Here is an 18,033-nt window from a genome sequence, read left to right as displayed (position 1 = left end):
TGCATCTATCTCGAATGACATTGACAAGCAGAGATGAGTCGCTTTCAATTTGTGCAGGAAAGCAATCTAACTCGATGACGAGATTCACTCCGTCTTGCAAAGCATGAAACTCGGTATAATTATTTTATACAACTCCATGGGGTTATGCAAATGCATCAATTAATCCGTCTTCACCTCTGATGATCCCACTCCCACCTGCCCATCCACGGTTCTGCAAAGAACCTCTGTTAACATTGAGTTTGAAATATCATGGGTGAGGGAAGGGCCATGCAGTCGGGATAGAGGATTTCATCTTCTCTTTCAGCCATGTGATATGAAGATTGCCTACTATGACCTTTTCGAATATGTGGAAGGTCTGAATCTTAGCATCTGCCATCTCTGTAATATGCATAATAATCATTCTAACAAGTTGTTCTCTATTGGAAACTTTCCCTTGAAATACCTGATGATTGTGTTCCTCCCAAAGAATCCACATTTGAGGTGTATGAAGGAAGGGTAACAACCTTTTCTGATGGACTTTTGAGGTGCATCTTTAATTCTGCATTTAAAGGTTTCAACCTTATATAAACCTTTATATATATATATATATATATATATATATCTTATCGCCGCTCAAAAAATGGTTCACATTTCATAGTATGTGAGGGAAGAGCGATGAAAAGAAATATTTTGCAAAATATAAAAAAGGAAAGTATAGAATGAGATCATTTACCTTTGATACAAGGTGGTCACGTTAATTTTGATTATTGGATGTTAAATTGAGTGGTTGCAATTATTCCATTGACCAAGCTCAAACTTCAAAATAAATTTTTTCGAACTTTGTGACACATCCAAGCTATAAAATTTCACATCAAATGGTTGTAAGGAACTGTGACAACCTTGTATAAAAGGTAAATGGCCTCATTGTATACAATCCCATATAAAAATGTTAGATTCTAATTTTCTTAATTTTTTTGGTTAGTGATTACATGTTCGAGATTTTCAATCGGTCTTAAAATTTTGTATTGAAATATTTTAAGACGAATTTTAGGGGGGGAAACATATAAACAAGTCGACCCGTTGATGAACCTAAATCTCACCCTTAACACCTAAAATCTTGTATCCAAAATACTTTTTTTTTCTTAAAGAATATCCAAAATCCATTTTTGACACAAAATTTGAAGCATATAAGCAGATGGGTTCGTTGATGTATCCAAATTAGTGTTCGCAAAATCGAACCAGAACAGTTAACCAGACATGGGCTCGGAAGAGGTTTAACCGGCCTAACCGGTAAACCAGCCGATTCAACCGCTCTAACCGAACACGTCTCAGGCTATCAAAAAAATATTGAAAAAACCAAACAAGATAATAAAAAAAAACTACTAAAATATGAAAACATATAAAGAATGATTAAAACAAAACGCGTTAATGAAAAAATAGATTTTAAAGAATCGATATGTGCCTGGGGGTAACTTTTCATGCGTGTATTGTATAGCATTGTGTATTTACCAAACCAAAAATAGAGGACCATTCGGATTTGGGAGTATCAACATTCAAAAAAGGATATTTGGGGGCATCAATACATGGATATGGTGTGATACTCATATGATAAAGAAACATACATTCAACTTTTTATTTGACACACAGAATCCTCCTACTCACGTTCATGTATAATATACATTGCATTACACGAGCTAGATTGAACAGGCCACTATACAACTACATTTAAAAATCTAGGTTTTAAAAATCGGAATCGCTCATTGAATTTCCGAGTGTGCCGAACTGAACTTATCATACTGATAAAACAAACATTCAAAAAAAAAAAAAAAAAAGTCAGAGACAACAAACAAATAGCTTCAAGATACGGCGGGACTAGCCAGGTTCAGGGTTTCTCAAACCAGAATCATCCACGCATCAATTTCGACTGACTCAAGCAGTTTCGAGTCTGCTCGGAAAATTTTATAACTCCGATGCAAACATCTTAGAAATGCTTGATGCATTTAATCAATTTCTGAGCTTCTAATCGTGTTGCTTAAACTCGCCACTACCTAATATATTAGGTGTTGTTGTGGTGGCGTTTTAGGTGATGACCATTATGAGCCCAGCTTTCGGGGGGGTCGATGCCCTCAAAAAGCGCAATAGAAAATACCTATTTTTTATCCCACTTGCAAAGACACCGCATCTTCTGGGAACGCTCAACATGATTTCATGAATATGTCGGAATAAAGAAAAAAAAAAAAAAAAAATATATATATATATATATATATATATATATATATATATAAAATTGTTTTTTTTACAAGAAATAAAAAATTATGTTTTTTTTTATGATAAAGAACAAATAAATATGTAATGTTCATCCGTACACACATGCATGTGCATGACTGCAATTTCTAGGAAGGCTATATCAAGAATTTGTGGGAGTAAAAAATGTTTAACTTTCTCTCAAACATGCATATGCGTGAAGAGCTATTTTAAAAGGAAACAAATAAGGAAAATGGTTTGATAGGGGCTGCAGCCCTATCCAAAAATAAGTAAAGCGTTGTCTCATAACTCATGGAAAATTGCAATTGAAGCATTGGAAAATTTCAAATTGATCATCTTGGCTTAAACATTGTGGTTGTGAAAAAAAAATAAGGATTTCAAACACTAATTCACCCTAAACATAAGTGAAGACTATACTATTTTTTGAGTTTTAAATTTTATAGTTGGTGTTGAATATTGTTGAAGATAAACCAAGTCAAATTGCCTTGTCAAGTTGGTTATTGGTGATAAACTTCGTATTATTTCTTCTATCACCAAAATTCATTGTGATTATCCTCTATATATAGAGGCACTTATTTGTGTAATTTTTGTATCCAAAAATAGTTAAGAATTAGCTAGTTAGTGCTTTGGATTCGTAGACGTAAGGCTTCGGCCTGAACCACGTAAATCTTGTGTTATCTATTTTCTCTTCTTCTTGACATTCAATGTCTATGTACATGCTCTCTCGAACTTTAACAAATATTGATTTTAGAGACAACATCAAGAAAAAAAAACCTCTTCGGTAGATCAGTGGGCATATCGGGGCCCTACCCATTTTATTAAAGAATGAAAATAAACATTACATGAGCAGCTCTTAAACAACCCCGGGCAAAAGAACACTAGCAACAATAAATAAAATGAAAAGCATTACAAAATCAGTGGGACGAGTATGTGACACCATCACTTCATTCATAGAAACCGCTTCCGTTGTCGAAAGTGCTCTCTGGACAAAAACTTGAGCTGAAGATTTATTTTGGCTTTATTTTGTTTTCATAAAGCCTAAGCGTTATAGAACCTTAATCCTTCATTGGCAAGCCATTGCTCTGGTTCTGACATTGAGGATGTGAGTTCTAAGTCACATCAACTATCCCCAAAAAGGGGAAAAAAAAAAAAAAAAATAAGTAAAGAACAAGATTTTATGTTTTTGGGGGACTACATTGCCAATTTACTCTTACGCGTAAAACCTAATTTATTTTTAGGATCCCAAATGTTAACTAGGTAACCTCAAACCCCATCACTATAGCGGGTCATATAAAAAACAAAGGTTTCAAATTGCACCCTGTATGACTAAAAAAGATAACGTAAATTGTTTCATGCGGGCTGGGCTGCATATTGTGAATAGCCAGTCCATTTAAAAATAAGTGCAACTAAGGTCCAAATGTTTTCTTAATATAGTAATTATTTTTAATTTTCAAATTTTTTTTTTCATATTCATGATTTTTATGTGAAAGATTATATATTTTCTAAAAATTAGGATCAAATCATAGTTTTTTAAAAAAAGATTTATCGCCAAGCCTGCATTTCTACAATATGCGGGCAGCTGGGGGCACACAGAAACTGTGTCCAAAAGATAATATTCGAAGATTGAACAAAGGCTGTCCAGTTTTTTAAAGAAAACATCTAAGTGCTAAATAACTCAAGTGGGGAATTTATCAAAATACATGTGAGATATGAACAATTTAGCAATTTACCAATATTGTGATTTTATTTTAAATAACCACGAAAAGTCATAGCATCATGAGTTATAATAGTTTCAAATGTGCAAAATGATAAATTATGCATCTCTCATAGATATTTTAATAAATTTCCCTTGTTTTTGTTTTTGAAAATAGTCATACTAATTCTTGAGTCAAATCTAGGGGTGGCAATGGATCGGGACCCGACCCATATTCACTAGATATACCTGACATAGGTTCAGGTATGGGTCCAAGTTTTGGACCCACGGGTAGGGTCCAGATCTAATAAAGCATGCCCGGATAGTCCCGAGTTCGGGTACGGGTCCTGCTACATCTGATTCGACGGGTACTAAAATCGAATTTTTAGTTTACCAAAAGACCAAAGCCTCAACCCTAAGATCATTTCAATACTTTTTGTCTGCCCCTGGTTCCTCAAATGGACAAATGCCATCGCCATACTCCCTCTTTGCAACTCTCCCCCCTCAGTTTCTTGGAGATGTAGCTCTCTCTAGATCTCGAATGTCTCTCTCTCTCTAATCGCTCACATCTCAAAAATCAATTTTATGTTGTTAACCATTGTAGGCAACAAAAAATGAAGCTCATAGTGAGGGTGGCAATGGACCTGACCAGACCCGAGACGTGATGGGATACACCCAAAACCCGACGGATATGGGTGTGGATCCAACTTTTGAACCCAACAGGTCACGTTCGGATTCAAAACCTAGATCCAAATACATTAGGGTCTGAGTCTACGTTTAGACGGACCTGACCCATGCCTCCCATTGTCAGCCCTAGTCAAATCCCGTGCTTCCTTTCCACAACACATGATACACATGTAGCACGTTCCAAAAGCATTTCCTCAACACAATGATACACGTGCATAAAATTCCAAAAGCAGTAGAGTGAAATGCTCTTTCCCCTTTCCCACGAGAAAGAGTATATTCCGAACCAAAACGGAGAGGACACTCAGCCTCTCATTTAACCATAGGCAACAAACACACATTATTCCACTTAAATGAATTTCTGTGATTAAAGTTTGTGGTACATTATTTACAAACACATCAATTGTCAGAATTACCTTCCATATCTTCATAATTTTTATTGTAAAGGGATTTATTTTTTTCAGACTTATTCTTGATTTGACATCAATCTCCTTTCTTTTCTCCTTTTTCTTTCCTAATTTTTTTGGTACTTGTGGGTGGTCCAATGGATAAGATATCCGACCACTCAAATTTTGGGGGTGTTTGAAACATGAACAACCCTACGAACTGATCGATTATTTTGTATGGGATGGTTCCATATTCCACACATCGGCGCGGCACATACCTTCTTTTTTTTTTAAGTGTATTGGTCTAAGGTTTGAAATGTTAGACCACCCTATACAACATAATAGATTAGATTATAGGTCTGAATATTTCAAATATCAGGTCACCCAACAAATGCTAAAAAGTAATAAAAAAATAAACAAATGTGGTTTACATCGAACCAATTGTACTAAAACTTGGTAAACAAAACAAATAAATAGGAAGAATCCAACTGTAAATTTTTTGAAAATATAGGTCAAGGTCCATACATAAGTTTTCCTTTTTAATACTAAACTATTAACTCTAAGAATGTTAATACTAAACTATTAACTATTAACTCCAAGACAATTAATACTATTAACTCCAAGACTATTAATACTATTAATACTAAACTATTAACTCCAATACCATGAATACTATTAACTCCAAGACTATTAATACTAGCAATTAACTCCAAGACTATTTATTAATACTAAACTATTAGCCCAAAGACTATTAATATTTTACACCCACCCCCCAATTGGAAAGTTACTTTTTTTTTTATCAAAATAACCCCCTATGTTTCCAAAAAATGACGCCCAACATCTTTCGGTCTAACACCAATATGTCACAAAATGTGCCGTATTGGTACAAGCTGAATGTAGAGCCAATTTGTTATGGGAAAAGTTTATATAGAGCCGAGGCTCTAAACAATCAATTTAGAATCTACATCAAAAATTTCACGCGAATACATTGTTTTGATGGTCGAATATCATCAAATTGATCAGCTCGACATCAAGATGCACGGATAAGAGAAAAAAATGGATTTCAAGTTTTGGAAATAGTGCATCTTGTAACATATTTTTTTACCGTCGATGTTCTAGATTTTCAAGTTTTCATAGATCTATTCAATCTACACTATTTTTAAACTTTAAATTTTATATTTAACAATAAAAATATATTTTAAGGCTATCACAAAGATTTTCAGTATTGAAACTATATTTTTTAATACTATTTGAAGGTGGGCTCTAATTTGATTGTTTAGAGCCTAGGCTCTATACAAAATGTACCCATTTGTTATATGGGCTCTATACAAGTCATGCAGGTCATGCACATTTTGTGTTGGACCAGCATGTATATATAAATCTATATATACATATAGAGAGGGAGAGAAGGGAAAACAAAGCAAAAAGTAGGGAATTTTGTTTAAAACAAATGTCAACTTTTGTAAGTTGGGGATGGTTTAAAAAAAATTATTGAAATTAATAGTGTGATATTAAAAGCGTTTTATAGGGGTATAGGTGGCGATGGACTCAGACCTGACCTAAGACCCGAAGCGTAGACCCGCTCGCGTTCGGGTATGAGTCCAAAAATTTGACTCGAGAGGTAGAGCCCTGATTCAAAATTTGGACCCAACGGTCGTTCCCCAACAAAACGGGAAAGTTACCGAGTCGTACGTTTTAGAAACCCGTGCCCAAAAGATGATGGGAATTGTCACCACGTAGGGCAGTGGGCCCACCACCCAAGAAAGTGGTAATCTGGCACGGTCTACGAATTTGGCTCTCCGGTTTCGAGCCATTTACACGTCTTCAGCCATAGCCAGAACCGCTCACTCACTGTAAAGCCCACCAAAAATGGTGAAGAAGCAAAACGGACGGCGCAGTAAATTTCTCAAAATATATTATTTTATTTATTAATTTCAATATTAATCACGTGGGCAGAAAACTTCTGGAACCAAACTCTCAAGATATTTTTGAAGAGGGGGACGCATTTAAATACATTCGCGTCCGCTTTCTCCGGCGACGGTAAAGTAGGCAGTGAACGGTGTGTGTCATTGCCGACATCATCTTGCACCGTTCCCATTTAAGCACCACTCTCCTCCTCCTCCTCCTCCTCCTCCTCCTCCTCTATAAATACCGCACCATCACCATTACTCTTCTCGTGCCATCTACTAGTTTTCTCCTCATTCCCATCTACAGAGAGAGAGAGAGAGAGAGTTTTGCTTTTGATAAATACACATCTATAGAGAGAGGGAGAGTTTTTCTTTTGATAAATAGAGAGACTAGTGATTTTTCTTCTGATTAAGAGAGAGAAGAGAGAATTCATTCCCACTTTTGATAAGTAAAGAGATAAGGGAGACTTCATTTACCACTTTCTCTCTCTAAGATAGTACATTCACCAGTTTCTCTCTCTACAAAATGTCCATTTCTCCAGAAAACGAGCACCCTCAAAAGGTTGTGGGTTGGGCTGCAAGGGACGCATCTGGTGTTCTATCTCCCCTCAACTTCTCTCGCAGGTACTTTTTTTTTCATTTATTTCAAGGTATCGTTTTTGTGTATTTGTCTGTGTAATTTGAGTTCATGTTAATCTTCCTTATTCAAATCTACAGATGGGTTATCTGTACTCCTCATTCATCTTCCAAAGAGTAAATCAGTAAACAACAACTTCTGAAAAACACAGAAAGTAGCAAGGGCAACCTGTATTTGCAAATATATTAAAAAAAATTTCTTTTTTTCCTTCTTTTTTTTTTAATATTTGTGGTGGATGGGTCTTTATTTATTGGAAAATTATTTGATAGGGCTCAAAATAAGTAAAGCCTCACCTCATAATTCATAAAAAAAATTGCAATTCAAGCATTGAAAAACTTTTACATCAATCATCTCAGCTTGAACATATTAGTTATGAAAAAAATTTAGGATTTTAAGCTCTACAAATCGTGTATATTGTAACAAATTATCTAAACTGTCCATGTCACCCTAAAATTAAGTGTTTATAGATCCGCAAGATCTATACAATTTTTTGAGTTTCAAATTTTTTATTATGGGTGTTGAAAATTGATTTAAATGCCCCATGGAAATTTCTGTTGCCAAAAGTGCTTTCCAAAAGAGGATTTGAAGTGAGGCTTTATTTTGTTTTCATAAATCTTAGGCACTACAAAAACTTCATCCTGACAACTTGGGTCTTCATTTTTATGAATGTTTTTTTTTGTAAAATGGTTTCATAGGGATGCAGCCCCATCAAAATAATTAAATCTTCACCTCATAACTCATAGAAAATTGCAATTCAATTCAAGCATTATAAGACTTTACATTGATCATCTCGGGTTGAACGTTATAGTTTTTAAAAAAATTTGGATTTCAAATTCTAAAAACAGGGTATATTGTAACATATTATCTAAACTTTAAGAATAAGTGTTCACAATTCCATAAGATTTGTGCTATTTTTTAAGTTTCAAATTTTATTGGCGGTGTTGGAAATTAATTTTAGAGCCATTACGGAGATTTTTGTTGTCGAAAGAACTTTATAGAGGAGGATTTGAGGCGAGGCTTTATTTTATTTTCATAATACCTGGGCCTTATACAAACTTCAATGTTTTTTTGTCGTTCTTTACGATAACCAATCATATCTAATCTTTAGATAATAACCAATCATGGGTAATTTTTAGATGGTCAAGATATGAAGTTATTATAATCTATTGCATATAATATTTTTTCCCTTGTGAAAGGGAGATGTTGATTACATTTAATGATGATCACTTCTCTTTTATCCTATTCTTTAAAGATAAGAATGCTTTATCATCATGTTTTTATCTCCTGTTTATTGTCATCACACTAATTGTTTTTCAATTATTTGAGATTAAACATTCCCTTAATAACGTGTAAATTGCCATCGCAATATTAATTATTGTAGATTCAGGATTATATAACAAAATCTTTTTTCCAGTTTTGCCTCATATTAATTTAATGGACTAATATCTATTTAATGGTTTGGAATTTGTTGGATTAATATCTATTTAATGGTTTGGAGTTTTGTTGGATTGTTTTAGGGCCAATGGTGAGGAGGATGTGACGATAAAGATCGTGTATTGTGGGATTTGCCATTCTGATCTTCACGCTATTAAAAACGAGTGGGGGAACACCATCTATCCAATTGTGCCAGGGTAATGAAAGCTCACCCTATTTTGTCTTTAGACCTTTAATTTAATAGGGTGCAATTTGCATACGGACGCATCCGTAGGTATAGAGGTAAGGTGCACTTTCAAATTTTATCATGATATATAATTTTGATGTAAAATATTTTTAGGATTAACACAAATTTTTTTTTTATATTTAATTATAAAATTTTAAATTTTAAAAATAATTAAAATCAAATAAATCTATAAACATATGAAAATCTTGAAAATAGACAAGGTAAATGATATGTTACAAAATGCGAGACTTAAAATTTTTTTACTTTTTATAATCATACATCGAGATGATCAATTAAAAGGTTTTTCAACATTAAAACTACTTTTTTCGATAGATTTTTTAGGAGCATCCGTAGTTCTACATTATCAAGTATGATCCTTATATAAACTTTTTCCAATTTCATAACATACCATGCACAAGGAACGTGTAAGATTGTAAACATACACAATTGGTGCATAATAAATGGTACACAATTGGGTCATTCACCGTGCATCACTGTAAAAGGAGGGTGGAGAATAGTCGTAACCGAGAGAATACCAATGAGAATTTGTAATTAATCTCCGCCGTTTAAAAGGGCATGAAAATATTTTTGTAAAAGTATTTTACATAAAAAAAAACTGGGGATTATACACCATGAGACTATTTACCTTAGATACAGAGAGGTCATGATTACCTATTACCATCCGATGTAAAATCTGATAGCTTAGGTGTGACACAAAAGTCAAAAAAATTTCTTTTGAACTTTGAATTTAATCAATAAAATAAATACAGCCATCAAATTTTACATTCAATTAACAAAATCAATTATGACCACTTTGTGACAAAGGTAGATGGTCTCATTATATACTTTCTCAAAAAAAAAAAACTCCCCTAATGATTACGTGTAGATTATATACTTTCTCAAAAAAAAAAAAACTCCCCTAATGATTATGTGCAGGACTTTTTTCATACCAATTGGTTGTCAATTTGCGTTGGGATTAATTGGCGCAAATAATTCCCACGCCTATTCACATAGGAGAGGTTGTTTTTTCCCTTATTTTTAATTCGTGAAATCCTTTTCAATTTTTTTTGGAAAAAAAAACTTTTGTGGGATAATTTTCTATAAATCCTGACTAACAAACTTGGTCTTGTTGCGTAACACTAAACACAGGCCAAATCGCAACATAAATTAACCAATTTTCTTTTTGGTTTTGGAAATTTAGATGTTTAGAGACAGTTGGATAAAGCTATACAACTAGCATATTTATGTACATTCCATTAAATTTGGTGGAAAATGGTGATAACAACCTACCCACCCCTATTTAAAGCCCACTCTCACTATGTGAGGGATGATATCCTTATAGAAAACCCTTATCTCCAGGCCTCCTCCTTTATAGAAAAGGAATTGAATACTACCCAAACATAGCGGTCCTTTAATAGATAGTGACTCTACCTGGCCACATTTATCTGTAAAGTGCCTAAATTAATACCAACAATTATCGGTAAAGAGATTAAAATTATTCCTATGATAAAATAAGATAGTATTGGGTTATTGGGTAGTTGACAAGGTTTCTCTATATTGATGTATTTGCCGTGTTTGACTATTTATACTCGGGGTTTGCTCGAGTTTTTTCGAGTTAGGTGTGTCCCACACGAGGATATATAAAAAACTTTAAAAAATATATATGACAAATTCTAAAAAATAAAAAATTTATTTGTGATATATGTTTATATGTTTTTTATTATTTTGGAAAAGATTGAAAAGTGTTTTTGTCATGAATAGTTGTGTTTACATTTTCCCATCTTTTTTACATTATTTTTTAAAATACTCCCGTCATAAAATGATTTTTTTAAATCTATTTCTTTTACTACTTTTTTAACCGTAGTATGATGTATTTTGCTTAATCTTACTTTAAACATGCATTTCCTATTTTTTGAATTTTTTGCATTTTTTTAATCTGTTTTTTTGTTGCCATATACTTAGCCTTATTCGGGTTGAGTTACTCGCACTCAGGCCAAGTACTACGATTGGGCATGGGCGGAGTACTCACCCTGGGTAGTGGTTTCCAATACTGTGTATTGGTTTTGACCAAATAATTATGGCACTTTAATGCATTCTAAGGAGCAAGTAAAGGGCATTCCATATGAAGAAAATAAAGTTTAAAAATAGTTTTGGACTTCATGACGCAACCCAACCATCGAAATTGATATCCAACGAATGGAAATGATTGTAAATTCCATGTACGAAAGAAAAATGATTTTTTTTGTAAACAATCCCAAAATAATTGTAAACTCCATGTACAAAAGATAAATGATTTCTTTAAGTGTGCCTCTTTCTTTTTGTTGTTTTTTTGTTGCCGACCATTTATTGATGGTTTATGCATCCCTAGATGCATGAGTTCACCTCGGATTTCATGAACTTAGGATGTGTAACATATCTTAAGTCAGAGTTTTGATTTAGCACAATTTGGCAGCCCAAAAAATAGCACAGATATGATGACCTATGGAGAATTAACATGAACAATCCAACAAGAAAAAAAAAAAAATTCATGTTTAAAATTTGCTTTGTTTAGATTCATGATTAGAGCGGTGGAGATTACTAATCTGTCAAATTTTGGATCGGCATTTGAATAAGTATGTCCGCTGACTTACCAACCCTATGATTCATTGATATTTGACAGCCATGATACCTTTTTTTTTTTTTTTAAGGCATTGGTTCAACATTTCACCTCTACGAATTGGTAGTTTCAAAATATTTCTTGTCATCTTGTATTTTTCAAGGAAATATGACACCCATAGAATCACTTAATCCTTGAGATTTATATTTCTTTTTATGCTCCTTAATTTTGATGTTTCCTACATTTGATTGAGTTCGTTCCAAAGGTGCTGTAATGTTCTGTTACTATCTACATGGTAATTTGTTTGTCAATCTTATTAAAAAATTTCATACAGCACTTAGTGGAGACCGGCCATTTCAACCCCTCTTCTCAATTTACAGGGGCCCCTCTCTTTTCCTATGGTCTGTTTATATGCAGTGCATAAGTTGTGTGTTTGTATTCATCACATTAGAGGGGTGAAAAGATCAGGCGAAATTTGAACTTCACCTGACTGACAGTTGCACTGCTTTCAAATTTCATGTGGCCCATCTACAATATTTAGTGCTAGGGAAAGTTCCTCCTAATTTACTTGGCGGTTTACATTGTTGAGGTTTATTAACAGAATTTGCATTCCAATCTGTTAATATCATTTCGCATTAACCTTTATTTGAAATCAAGTGGCTTGATTTCCGGTTGTACGAGTTTGTCTTTTGTCAATTTTGCTATAACCTCTTAGACTAACTAAAGAAGCTATGTTTACTGTGAAGGAGAGCTAAAAAGGGCTAAATTCAAGAGAGCGTTTAGAATGAGTTTGTTGAACTAAAACCAGACATACTTATGGCCTTGGCAGTAACTTGAGTCTTTAACCATGTGTCATAAATGAGAGAACACACGAAGTTTCTTTCCCTATGTTATCGAGACTAGTTAATTTTATGCAATTTGTCTCATAAATTTCATACAATACGATTTTGTATAAAATGCACATTCTAATGGACAATCCTTTACAGGCACGAGATAGCAGGGATTATAACAGAGGTTGGAAGCAATGTTAAGGAGTTCAAAGTGGGTGACAAGGCGGGGGTTGGGTGCATGGTTGGGGCATGCCATAATTGTGAGGCTTGCGAGCAAAGCCTTGAAAATCTGTGCCCCAAAGTCATCTTTACTTATAATTCAATCTACTATGATGGCACTAAAACCTATGGTGGCTATTCAGACAAGATAGTTCTTGACAAGCGCTATGTTGTCCGTATCCCTGAAAACCTACCGCTCGATGCTACAGCTCCTTTGCTATGTGCAGGGGTCACTGTGTATAGCCCCATGAAACATTATGGCCTCACAGAACCTGGTAAGCATCTTGGGATTGTTGGGCTTGGTGGACTTGGTCATGTGGCTATAAAATTTGCTAAGGCTTTTGGGCTCAAAGTTACAGTCATTAGTACATCTCCTAAAAAGGAGAAAGAGGCCACTGAGATACTTGGTGCTGATAAGTTTTTAGTGAGCCGCAATCCTGAGCAAATGCAGGTAAGATATCAAATTGTGATACTTTTTAATTGGATGGGTAACTGATTAGTGTTAGTTGTCTAGACTTTAAATGGTTACACACACATTATGAATGATTTCTTTTTGGTAATGCTTTGGTCCATATTTAAAGCTGGATAATTTATAAACATCTCAAAGCAATTAGTTAGTTTGACGAGAAACGTCATATGTTTTGAATCTGGTTATCCTTATGACCTCCTTATTTATGGTTGCTTTTGTTTGATTAATTTTTCTCCAGGCTGCTATGTGTACCATGGATTATATCCTTGACACTGTTTCCGCTGAACACGCATTGGTACCCCTCCTCTCTTTACTCAAGTCTAATGGAAAGTTGATTGTGGTGGGATTGCCAGAAAAACCCTTTCTACTTCCTGCTTTCCCCTTAATTGCTGGTAAGAAATAATGTCCCTAAGCTATTATGAAAACACGCCTTACTGGCTGGAGTATGACAGCTTCTCCTTAACAAATTCTACTTGGTTGTTATTGTAGGGAGGAAGGTTATAGGAGGAAGCATCATCGGTGGGATGAAAGAGACACAAGATATGATCAATTTTGCCAGCAAACACAACATCACTGCTGATATTGAGCTTGTAAAGATGGACTATGTGAACACTGCCATGGAGAGGTTGGCAAAAGGCGATGTGAGATATCGCTTTGTGATAGATGTGGCCAACTCCTTGTCAGCTAAATACTAGAAGTCCACTTGCTGGATTTACAGGACTTAAGACTATGAATTGTGGTTTCATTTTGTTTTTCTCTTATGTATTTCTTCTCATTTTTTGGTTTTTCTAAAAGGGTAGATTACTGTATATCATCAGTCTTTGATTTTGGGAATTGAACATTGAATTCTTGAGATGTTCACTATTTAGAATATAGTTTTCTTCTATACAAACTTGATGTGTGCCTCACCTTTGTTTTTCTGCCTTATTTTCCATGGAATGAAATGTTGGAAATTCCTCAACATCGAGATCCTTTTAAATGTTAGTTTTATGAAAAATATCCTATTCGAATGCTGGGCGTGATTTTTAAGTTTCTAATGTTTTCTTCTTTTTTCTACTCTCTATTAGGAGCACTGATGTACTTGGAGGGATAAGAATACAGATATGGATAATATTGAGTGCTTATTTGAGCCTAGGAGAAAGCTATGCATTCCAAGTTTGGCTTGTCGGAAATCTCTATGAATGAGATTTCTATTAACCAAGTTGATTTCTCACGTTTGGTTCATGGGAAATTTCTCTTTAGAAAATCCTCATGGGCCACACTTCTAAATCTCTTTCCAAAACAAATCTTCATGGGCCACACTTCTAAATCCCTTTCCAAAACAAATCTACATGGGCATGTAGCTATACAACATATGAAAAATCTCTACCAAAAGTGGCTTCATAACGTATAAAGAAAGATGATTTCTTGGAAATCTCTCTCATGGAGAAATTCCGTTTGAGGTACATTCGATGAAAATCCCAGTGTAATATTGTTGGTCCTCTTTCCCATGAAACAAACATATGAATATTGTGGTGAGGTATCATAGTGTAGAAAAAAATCAGGTGGTTCAAATTCTAACTGCCCAGTTAGATCAAATTCGATCGGAATAGGCATTTGGCCGGTTTTGGTTTCAGCCGGTTTTGGTGAAACGGCCGATTATTTTTTAAAAAAACAAAAAAAAATTATATAAAATCCCAATACATAAACGATTTTGTTTGTAATGCATTTTTTAATGTTTTTCATCATCTTGACAAAGATTGGAAATTGTTTTGGAGTATCTTGTTCCAATCGAAGAATTCTATCTGAGAGAGCCTTTTTCGATAGGATCTTCGTGATCCGCTCTACCTTCATGTTTATAGAGTTGGTTCTTATCCCGAGTCAGAAGCTCTCGAAGAAATGATGGGGGATGATCGTTCAAACTATTCGTTCTACCTTGTTTTTCAACACCGGCACCTCGATGCTTTCATTGATGGCTCTGATCAGAATGATTGGGTTGGGTCTTCGTCCGCTCCCACTTGATTTGTATTAATATTTATTTTCACATTTTCCCACCTTTTCAAAAATTATCTAAAATACGCTCGAGCACAAATCCATTTTTTAAAATCCATTTTTTTTTCATTAATTTTCAACTTCATTTGGATGTGCTTTGTTAAATCATGATTGACATATAACTTTTACATTTTATTAGTTTTTCTTTTTAACATTTTTTTTATCGCCCGGGACTTGACCGTTTATTTGTTAGACAGGTTTACTTGTTAGGCCAGTTGAATCGCTTCCAACCCCATGTCCGGTTAACCTTTACGGTTGGATTTTTCCTAGAACAACAAAGATATTACTCCATGTAATTGTCCTATGTAAAGAGCGCCATCTTGGAAAGATCGAGTTTCTATGCGGGTTTCTTAATAAATCTATTTTTTAGATGGATTTTAAGACTTAATTTTTAAGGATATGTAATCTCTAACATGGAGATCATAAATATGAAAAAATAAACAAATTTTAAAAACTAAAAATAATAAGTAAACAATTGAACCATTAGTTTCCATTGTTTTTAGATAGAACATATACTTGCATCCATATCTAAAATAGGTGCTTCACACTTTTTGAACCGCATATGTAGAAATGGGCCAGCCCGTATCAAACAATTTTATATCTTGGAAGCTTAAAAAGTGTTTTGCCGTGGAGGCCAAGTCAAAAAGTGGAAAAGACCCTCGTGAGTTGTTTGGTTGAAAAAGATTATCCTTCTCTTGCAGAGAGAGAAAAAATCTTATCCGATATAAAGAAACCTCATGTCGGGCTTAGGCTCTCTTTCATGTTTTTTCTTTTCCAACTTTTGTTTTTATGGAAAAAATTTATATAAAGTTGCAACCTAGAATTACAAAGGCACCTCATAAATCGATCGGAAATATTGTTTTAATGTTGAAAAGCTTTCTAATCAATCATCTCGACATCGAGAACTATGAATATGAAAAAAAAAAGTTTTTGAATCTCGACAATAGTGCATCTTGCAATACAATATCTAGAACGTCCATTTTCAAGATTTTCATATATTTATAGATCTACTTGATTTTAACCAATCTTAAAATTTTAAATTTTCTAATTAGGTATGAAAATAGATTTTAAGATAATACTAAGAATTTTTACAACAAAATTACATGTTATGGTAAACTTTTAAGGTGCGCCTTTATTGGATTGTTTAGGGTTGCAACCTTATAGAAACCACACCCTTTATTTATTGGTAGGAACCTCTCAATTGTAGAAAAGAAAAATACAATATCCATTATTTTGCATTGAAGAAGGAAAAGAAAGAGAGAAGTAGGTTAGAGAGAAAAAGTGAAAACCATTTTTTTCAAAAAGAAAAAGCCTTTGGAATAAAATAAAATAAAAACTTTGAGAAAAAATTTCATATAATGAAATCCTAGAGAAGAAAATCCTTTAGAAAAAATAAGACGACCCAAGAAAGCTTAGTTATGGATGAATTTGTAAATATTAATTTAATAGCAGATGTAGTCTGAAAAAGTGAACTATGTAAATTTTATGGTTAATATTTTATTTCATTTATTTGCTTCTTATGTTGACTCTTACACACACGCAAATGTTTTGGTGTAGTTGTCTTGTATCTGGGTTCCCCTCCTCGCATTTGCAGTTCTGTGAGAGGGCTCGATCGAGTGAGCTCAAGAATTGTTATCAAAGCACATGTTCTTTTTCCCTTGTTTATGTTAAAGCTCCTAGGTAGGGCTAGGGCATTCTTGTTTTTTTGGACTACTGAAAGGAGCGTGGGAGAACAATGAAGAAAACCTCTCAAGTACGCAGCTTTGACCACTGAAGGGACCATTTTGGGGACGCACTATTAGTTAAAAGAGACCGCCGATGAGTGGCCATTGTACAAAGCATATCCTAACTGACTAACCGTCAGTTAACAACATGACCAATAGTGGACCACTTTAACCACTGGTGGACTTTAACTAACAGTGACACCTTGATAGTTGATGGGACTTTAACCACCTAAGACACCTTAACTGCGAGTGGGGCACTTGACCGATGAAGCTGCCCCTGATGGAGGAAGTCAACATTAATCGACAAAATCACCCTTGACCAATGAGATCATCTTTAACCGATGAAGACATCTTAACCAACGGTGAAGCCTTAGCCATCGAAGGCCGCTTTAACAGATAGAGGCACCTTAACTGTGGGAGTCGCCCTAACTGATGGAGGCACCTTAACCGTTGGAAGCATCTTAACTAATAGAGGCACTCCCTAACTACTAGTGAAGAGAGAAGAGAGAGTGTGGTAGACTGTGTGCACGGGTTAAAGATAGATTCCAGTATCGGGAGCAGAATGACATCGCCTAATGGGAATAACTGGATCATTTGGATGCCAAAGATAGAAGATCTTCTATATTGTAAAGGATTTATATAAACTCATTGAAGGGGTAGAACACAAGCCCAAAAGTATGACCCATGATGAGTAGAAGTGATTGGACCAAAATGCTTTTGGAATTATTCGACAATGATCATATGAAAATGTGTTCCACCATATGTTGACAAAGACCTCTGCTAAGTCATTGTGGAATAAGATATATGACTTTACAAGAGAAAGGCTAACAAAAATAATGTGTTTTTTATTCAAAAATTGATGAACATGAAGTACAGAGATGGAAGATCTATTGTAGAGCACTTAAACAATGCAAAACATTGTTAGCCAACTAGCAATGATGAGGTTTTACTAG

At 34.4% G+C, this 18,033-nt stretch overlaps 1 protein-coding gene across 1 annotated transcript; it reads left to right on the top strand.

Moving 5' to 3' along the window:
- Positions 1 to 7,185: 7,185 nt before the first annotated feature.
- LOC18441230 (putative mannitol dehydrogenase) lies at positions 7,186 to 14,217 on the top strand. Its single transcript, XM_006851351.4, has 5 exons — positions 7,186 to 7,538; positions 9,069 to 9,182; positions 12,794 to 13,307; positions 13,564 to 13,717; positions 13,815 to 14,217. The coding sequence occupies exons 1-5, from the start codon at positions 7,441 to 7,443 to the stop codon at positions 14,018 to 14,020; spliced, it is 1,086 nt and encodes a 361-aa protein (XP_006851414.1). The 5' UTR covers positions 7,186 to 7,440; the 3' UTR covers positions 14,021 to 14,217.
- Positions 14,218 to 18,033: the final 3,816 nt, after the last annotated feature.

Source organism: Amborella trichopoda, chromosome 11 (assembly GCF_054954075.1).
Source record: "Amborella trichopoda isolate Santa Cruz 75 chromosome 11, AtrichopodaSantaCruz75HAP2 v2.0, whole genome shotgun sequence".
NCBI lineage: Eukaryota > Viridiplantae > Streptophyta > Magnoliopsida > Amborellales > Amborellaceae > Amborella > Amborella trichopoda.
The sequence above is the reverse complement of the archived record's forward strand: the minus strand, read 5'-3'. Positions and strand labels throughout refer to the sequence as shown.

Excerpts from the sequence above, each read along its gene's own strand:
- LOC18441230 (XM_006851351.4), top strand. The coding sequence starts at position 7,441 with ATGTCCATTTCTCCAGAAAACGAGCACCCTCAAAAGGTTGTGGGTTGG. Across the intron at positions 7,539-9,068 it reads CCCCTCAACTTCTCTCGCAG|GGCCAATGGTGAGGAGGATG; the intron begins GTACTTTTTTTT and ends GGATTGTTTTAG. Across the intron at positions 13,308-13,563 it reads GCAATCCTGAGCAAATGCAG|GCTGCTATGTGTACCATGGA; the intron begins GTAAGATATCAA and ends ATTTTTCTCCAG.